The 7,936-nt window shown below is 39.9% G+C and overlaps 1 protein-coding gene across 1 annotated transcript; it reads left to right on the forward strand.

Annotated features, from left to right (window-relative positions):
• Nucleotides 1,461-7,561, forward strand: LOC110430980 (ubiquitin receptor RAD23d-like). The gene is made up of 12 exons (XM_021449320.1): nucleotides 1,461-1,666; nucleotides 2,120-2,281; nucleotides 3,030-3,089; nucleotides 3,553-3,641; nucleotides 3,717-3,770; nucleotides 4,500-4,677; nucleotides 4,975-5,142; nucleotides 5,936-6,019; nucleotides 6,093-6,140; nucleotides 6,249-6,361; nucleotides 6,435-6,513; nucleotides 7,182-7,561. Exons 1-12 carry the CDS (start codon nucleotides 1,601-1,603, stop codon nucleotides 7,305-7,307), a joined length of 1,227 nt encoding a protein of 408 aa, XP_021304995.1. The 5' UTR covers nucleotides 1,461-1,600; the 3' UTR covers nucleotides 7,308-7,561.

A 7,936-nucleotide genomic window follows, 5' to 3' on the forward strand; every position in this document is an offset into this window, starting at 1 on the left:
AACTGCTGGGAACGCACTACAACCAGTATATTCGCTAAACTTATCAGTCAGATATTTGTTAATGTTTTTTCTCGTAACAATCAACAAATAATATTTTTTACATAACTTATCAGCCAAAACAACTAGATTACACCTGCAGTAAGCCGTAATCGTACCCAAAATTTACACCACCGTCGTGGCGTCATAGATGCTGTACAAGTCACTATATGTGGCCTTGTTTAGTTCCAAAATTTTTTCGATTTCTCGTCACATAAAATTTTGTGGCACATGCATAGAATATTAAATATAAATAAAAAAAACTAATTACATAATTGACCTGTAATTTGCGAGACGAATATTTTAAGCCTAGACCTTATTTAGTTCACATCAAAAATTAAAAACTTTTCAAGATTCTATTTCACATCGAATCTTGCGATACATGCATGTAACATTATATATATATATATATATATATAAACAAAACTAATTGCACAGTTTATTTGTAAATCGCGAGGCGAATCTTTTAAACCTAATTACTCCATGATTAGACAATGTTTGTCAAATAAAAACGAAAATGCTACAGTATCAAAATCAAAAAACTTTTTGAATCGAAACAAAGATTTATGATTGGATAATATTGGTCGAATAGAAACAAAATTGCTACGGTGTATATTTTATAATTTTTTTAACTAAGGCCTTGTTTAGTTCCAAAAAATTTTGAGAAATCGACACTGTAGCATTTTTGTTTGTATTTGACAAATATTGTCCAATTATAGACTAACTAGGCTCAAAAGATTCATCTCGTCAATTTTGACCAAACTGTGCAATTAGTTTTTATTTTCATTTATATTTAATACTTTATGTATGTATTTAAAGATTCGATGTGACGTAGAATATGAAAATTTTTGGGAGGCCACACTCACAGAGTCACAGTGCAGCGTGCGGCCCGGAATTTATCTCCTCGCACTTTCTACAAAGGGATCCTCGATAGATCGCTCGATTGCCTTTCCTTCTCTTCATCTTCTTTCTTTCTTGTGCTCCAAACCAACCCAAAAGCCAAGCAGGCCAGCAACCTTTTCCCACCCGCGCACACATCCGTTCCCCGCTGAGAAGTACTCCACGGATCCCGTACGCGCGCCCACTCTATGCTCCATCATCTATCCCACCGCCGACGCACATCCCACGCACAACGCAACCAACCTCCAAAAAAACCCCACGCAACCGGCGCCTCTCCACTCGATGCACGCCACGTGCCCCTCTCGCGCTTGGCCCACACATCGCGACGGTGCAGCTAGATCCGCCCACCGCCTCGCTACCACTCTGCGTGCCACCCGATCCACTCACCCGCTCCTTTCACTGACTCTGTGGTCCACCAGTCACGGCCCCACAGGACAGCGAGAGTATCTCGACCGGTCGGTCCCGATCGCCACCGGCTCTCTAATAGCCTGCGGCCTCCGGATATTTTTTCGCCTATAAACTTCGCTTCCCCGTGCGCTCTCGTCGTCTTCGCGAGGTCGAACCCCCAACCCCAACCCCAAGGCGAGGTGACGAAACCCTCCTCCCCACGGAGTCAGCCCACGCGAGGAGGGTGAGTGTGCGGACTGAGGCGGCGTCGGGCGAGATGAAGCTTAACGTCAAGACCCTCAAGGGCACCAACTTCGAGATCGAGGCGAGCCCGGATGCGTCGGTACGGCCCCCCCTCCTCCCCCGTCCTTGTCAATTCAATCCGAGCGATTCCGTGCAATTCTCGGTCGTTTCGCTCGATTCGGGTGCGGCTTGGTACGGTTTCGCGGTGGCCTGGTGCAGCGATTGCGCCGGCGGGCCGGTGGTAGTTCGGGGGCTTTGATCTGAATCTAGGGTTTTTGATTTTTGGGGGCTTCCAGCCCGGTGGGTGATGGGGCCCGCTGCCTTCTGGTTCTCTGAATTTAGAGCTCCACTTTCTCACATGGGACATAGTCTAGGGTTTGTCGTTGGTTGGAGTTTGGGGGTCGTGGGAGTGGTGGGGTGTATTCGTTCGAATCATCACAGTAATGTGGCGCGGTTGCTGTACAGACGGATGATTCAGCATGTCGTGGCGTTCGATTTATGTTGCTTGGCGACGTCTCTAGCCGTGCAGCCTACTCACTGCTTGTATTTTCAGGTTGCTGAGGTGAAGAGGATCATCGAGACCACTCAGGGTCAGAGTACCTACCCGGCAGACCAGCAAATGCTCATATACCAAGGGAAAATTCTCAAGGATGAGACCACTTTGGAAGGCAACGGAGTTGCTGAGAACAGCTTCCTTGTTATAATGTTGTCCAAGGTATTTGGGGCTCTCTCTCTGGTTTATCCCATCGACAATGTATTCAATATATTCCGGTTCTTAACTGTAAAGTGTAATCGATTGTTTGTAAATTGTGCCATATTTGAGTGTTCTATGTTGGTTGCATTGATTTCAGTTTCGTAATTAATTTACTTCCACGGTTACGTTACATGGATGGATTGCTAGCAAAATATTAGTAGTTATGTTTTATCCACTCCCTTATGGTGCTCATAAGTCATTTGCCTGAGGTGGCATTGTGACTGGTTTTCTTTGATGATTTCCATGTAAATTGTAAATTATGTCTTTGAATGTCTCACAAAATGTTATTTGATTGCCTCAATTCTGTATACACATTTGATTTGTCTTCCAGAATGAAAGTCTCAGATTCAACATCTGCAGATTTGGATTTGGAATATTTCACCTCTTCCCTTTTCCAGTTTCTTCGTATTTACTCTCCCATTTTGGCTGCTGTTTTCTGAAATCCGATGGCTGCATTGTCAACTGTTGACTGCATTTCAAATAAAATTCGACCTATACTTGCCTGGGTGATAAATTGATTGCTTTCAAGGTGATAAAGACAACGTAAGATATCGAGTGTTCATATTGAGTTTTGTGGATTTTGTGTGAAGATGACTTTTAACAGCTTCCATGACCCATTGTTATATATTTTCCATTTCAAAACTTCAGTTATAATTGACACTGATTTATTGGTTAATTAATCTGACATGCATAACATGAATTTTTGTAGGCTAAGGCATCGTCGAGTGGAGCTTCTACCGCTACTGCTGCAAAAGCTCCTGCAACTCCGGTTAGTTTTGGCATATATGATGTAGTTATTTTTGTATTTTGGTAGTGTTCTTCAGGGTTGCATTGAAGAAGTACTTGAGCTGTAAAACTGAATTGCATGAAAATCTAGTTTGTTTTGTGTGGGATATGAATTGACATATCATTAGGTTCTCATGTGTCATATGACTCATATCCATGTTTATTGGTATACTTCGGGATATGAATTAGAAGATTTAGTTTTGTCTATGATTTCAATCACCAAATGTACCTAAAGCCAAAAAAAAGTGGTAGCAATGATCAAATTTAATCCCTTTTTGGTTCTTGTGTCTGAGCATTACCATATATGTACATAATCAGTTTAAGTTGTTTTTACATACAAACCAACAAGTGTGTGCTGTTGATGAAATAATATCTAGTATTTTGTTTTGGCATTATTGTTACCAGCTGTTTTCTTATATTTTGGACTGTTATTAACTTTGCAATAGGCCCAACCTGCTGCACCTGTAGCCCCTGTGGCCCCTGCTACATCAGTTGCAAGAGCACCTACACAAGCTCCTGTTGCCACAGCTGAAACGTGAGCCATCTGTTCCCCGTCATCTTTTGTGGTGACCCTATGGCTTCTCTTATGCCATTTTACTGTCTTCCACAGGACACCTCCAAGTGCACAGCCTCAGGCTGCTCCTGCTGCTACGGTTGCTGCATCGTAAGCTCCAGAACCTTTATAATCACTGCTTTGAAATATATCCATTAATATTTTTTTGTTTTTAGAAATAAAGAACAAGCTTTCATTCCACTTCTTTGTTTTTTTCTGTTTGTGCAAGATTGATCGGGGACTTATATCATAAGCTTCATTAAGGATCTTTTATAAACTGGGAACTAATAGACTGCCATTCTATAAGCCCATGCACCTTGGCCATTTATTTTTAAGTTGTGTGTACACGTGGATGGTATAATTTAAAATAGAACATTATAACCTTGTGATGACAAGTATTTATATGTAGGGAGCATATCTGTTGAGAAACATGAAAGACTCCATCTAAAATTTTTAAGAAATCTTGGAAAACTCACCATTTGAGAGATACAAATATAATAAATTGAGGGCTTAGAGGCATAATAAGCTACACTATATTATTTCCTATTAAACAGTTGGTGCTTGTATCCCGCAAATGGGAATGATTTTTGAGTCCTGGAAATTATTTTTGACAATCCGATCCCATGTATATCTAAGGTTATTTCTACTTATTTATTTATTTATTTATTTATTTATTTATTATTTATTATTTATTATTATATTATTATATTATAGACATCACATAGGATGGCTCATGCTTATTGGTCCTTGCAAGCCTGAATTAAATTTTTTCCTTTATTTCTTGCTGTTCTATCCTAGTTTAGTACATTAATCCTGCTCTTTCATGTGGCTGTTCTACAGTGGTGATGCTGATGTGTACAGTCAGGCAGCTTCAAACCTTGTATCTGGCAACAATCTAGAACAGACTATCCAACAAATTCTTGACATGGGTGGTGGTACTTGGGAACGTGATACAGTTGTCCGTGCTCTACGTGCTGCATATAATAACCCTGAGAGAGCTATAGACTACCTATATTCTGTAAGTTTCATGTTAATGAATTGTTTTACCAATGCATTGCAGCTTCATCCTGCCTCTGATGTGTTAAATGGTTTCTTTTATTTTCTCAAAAACCTTTTTTCTGGTATATTGTTATTTGTTAAACGGTAAATTTGTCTTATTGTAAGAAAACATTGAACTTTGCAGGTGATAGCAATTATATTTTACTGAAAGGAAAATATGCATAACACATTTAGGATGCTTAAGTTTTTATTATTATATACTCGTACAAAGAATGGCGTAAAAAAGTCACTGAAATTGATCTGGCTTTATTGGTAGGGAATTCCTGAGAATGTGGAGGCTCCTCCTGTTGCCCGAGCACCTGCTGCTGGCCAACAAACAAATCAGCAGGCTCCATCGCCTGCTCAGCCAGCAGTTGCACCTCCAGTGCAGCCATCCGCTGCCTCTGCAGGGCCTAATGCAAATCCTCTGAACCTTTTTCCTCAGGTATGTGCTGTCAAAGTAGGTGTGGACTTCAATGTTTGGCCCTTTTTTTTACTATGTGAACTTTTACTCTTTTAGAAATTATATCTGAGAGTTAAGCCTATGTGCTTCTCTCTAGTTATCTAGCCATCTATCTAACTAGCCGGGATCCCCGTGCAGTTGCACGGGTTAGGATCCATTAGAAAATACTAACGGGTGTATACTGTTTATTGGATCCATTACTGTTGAACATAACGGGTACGTACTATTAATTGGATCGGTGTACTGTTCACTGGAGGATAACGGTTACACTGGTCACTGGATCCAATCCGTTAGTGTTGTACTTAACGGGTGTACTGTTCATAAGATCCGTCACTGTTCTACTTAACGGGTGTACTGTTCATAGAATCCGTTACTGTTAATGTACAGTAAATTGTGAGAGAGCCAGTGGTATACAATTATAAGGGTAAGGAGTAGATTATCTCTTAAGTTTGGAAGGAAATGCCAATCATAACATTTTTCATACAAATATGGATTACATCGATTATTTAGCTGTTTGTCTTGCTGAGTTGCAGGCTATTGCATCTATGATCAATGTTGTGTAGATTTCCCCTTGTTGATGCATCATGATAATGCAAATGCATCTTATCCTTACAAGTTGCAGTTATAGTTACCTGCATCATGATAATGCAAATGCATCTTATCCTTACAAGTTGCAGTTATAGTTACCTGACATTTATCCATGTTTGTCCTGAAAGCAGTGTTAACTTTCTGTAATATTATTTCTTACCTGTTGTGATACTAAATTTCTGAAAAGGGTGTTCCAAGTGGTGGGGCCAATCCAGGTGTTGTTCCAGGTGCAGGATCTGGTGCCCTTGATGCCTTGCGACAGCTTCCACAGGTAACTGTGCAGCTTCTTGCATGCAAATAAGTAATTAGCCTGTAATGTACTAACTGTTATTTATCTTCTTCAGTTTCAAGCACTGCTTCAGTTGGTCCAGGCTAATCCTCAAATCTTACAGGTGCTTTTACTGTGTTATTGCTTAGTAATTTTCTTGCCTTTTCATATTTTAGTAATTAATAATTTCACTTGGGTGCGATCAATGATTGTATGATTTGTTGATTGGCAGCCAATGCTTCAAGAGCTAGGCAAACAAAACCCACAAATACTGCGGTTGATTCAGGAAAATCAAGCTGAGTTCCTCCGCTTGGTGAATGAAACTCCTGAGGGTGGTCCTGGAGGGTAAGCAAAACTGCATAATTATGTTAACAAGTCATGAGTACATAAATATTTACATTGTGCTGTGGTGAACCAGAAACATACTAGGTCAACTGGCAGCTGCTATGCCTCAAACGCTGACGGTTACACCAGAGGAACGGGAGGCAATCCAGCGGGTAGATCTCTTTTATAAGTTATTATGTTATTTGCAGTCCTTTTTATACATTCTTTTTGTCTTGACCTGAATTGTTATGTGTTTCAAGATAATTTGTTCATGTTTGCATGTAAATGAAAGTACAGTTCGTTTGTTGGAGCACATTTAATGGGGCTAGGCAGGATGTAATTGTCAGACAATAGATAAACATAGTACTTTACATTAGGCCTCTGCTTTATTAGTATAATTTTACACTATTTCTGAAGTTATTCTTGTGGCCTCAGGACTGGTTCCTAATTTCTAGTGCTAGACACTAATCTTGAATACAGATTTTATTTTAACATGCTAATCCTAAAATTCTAGATGTATCTACTATTCTACAGTACTACTTATAGAACACAATTTTCAAATTTATATGGTATAGTGTAGCTTTGCCTTTAGTTTTCTGTTCTTATGTGACATAATTTGAGAGGATCTATGGGTGAATATGGATGGGCGGCAAATCTGTGCAGTTGGATAGAATTGCAACCCCATCATGTGCTGTGGTGCTTGTATGCATTGCATGGACATTTTGCTAGTCTGCCCCTGAACAAGGCACTTCTTATGCCAGCATAGTTCCAACTAGCTGTTGCTTGCAGTAATATTTTACTTACATTATTACATTATTCGTTATATTTTCTTTTTGAACAGCTTGAGGGGATGGGGTTCAACCGTGAGCTTGTGCTAGAAGTTTTCTTTGCATGCAACAAGGACGAAGAGCTTGCGGCCAACTACCTTCTGGATCATGGCCATGAGTTTGACGAGCAGCAGCAATAGACTTTAGTTGTGTGGTATGGTGGGCTGGAGGAGGACACCGAGGCAGTTGCAGAACAGCAGAGTGTCGTTCTTATGTCCTCCGCCTGATGAGAGATACTTGGTCGTCTATGCTATGCTGCTGACTATCTTTTATTTCCATATATGTGTTCGGAATGCTTTCTAAGTACATATTCATTCAATATCAAGTGTTACACCGTGTATGATAGCCTATCAAATCGTGTTATTTGATTTGGGGGAAGTGTTAGATTTCTCAATTGTTTAGTTTGCACTTTTTTCCTGGCGTAGCTTTTTCTTAGTATCACTGTGGCTATGAATTGTAAGGCATTTTGGCTTTTCGAGCTATTTATTTTTTTAAATGTACCTAGTTGCATTGTAAAAACTCTGAATCTATAAAAGCTAAAATGGTTTACAATTTGATAAAAAGTTAACAATTTGGAGTTGGGGGTAGTAGTTTTGCAGAGAACTGGTACACGCACATATATGGGTAGGGTATTACGAATTATTACCCATATATAGTCACTCCAAGTGAGGACGGACATCATAAAATATTTATTTATTTTTTTCATCCCTAATTGCATGTGCCAGCATCCTTGAAAGAGCTTCTCCTTTATGGGGAGAAAAAGGATGCG

Source organism: Sorghum bicolor, chromosome 10 (genome assembly GCF_000003195.3).
Source record: "Sorghum bicolor cultivar BTx623 chromosome 10, Sorghum_bicolor_NCBIv3, whole genome shotgun sequence".
Classification (NCBI taxonomy): Eukaryota; Viridiplantae; Streptophyta; class Magnoliopsida; order Poales; family Poaceae; genus Sorghum; species Sorghum bicolor.

Bases quoted from the DNA above. Each gene is read 5' to 3' on its own strand.
- LOC110430980 (XM_021449320.1), top strand. From the start codon at position 1,601: ATGAAGCTTAACGTCAAGACCCTCAAGGGCACCAACTTCGAGATCGAG. The intron at 3,642-3,716 runs GTGAGCCATCTG...TGTCTTCCACAG, and splicing joins CCTGTTGCCACAGCTGAAAC to GACACCTCCAAGTGCACAGC. The intron at 6,514-7,181 runs GTAGATCTCTTT...CTTTTTGAACAG, and splicing joins AACGGGAGGCAATCCAGCGG to CTTGAGGGGATGGGGTTCAA.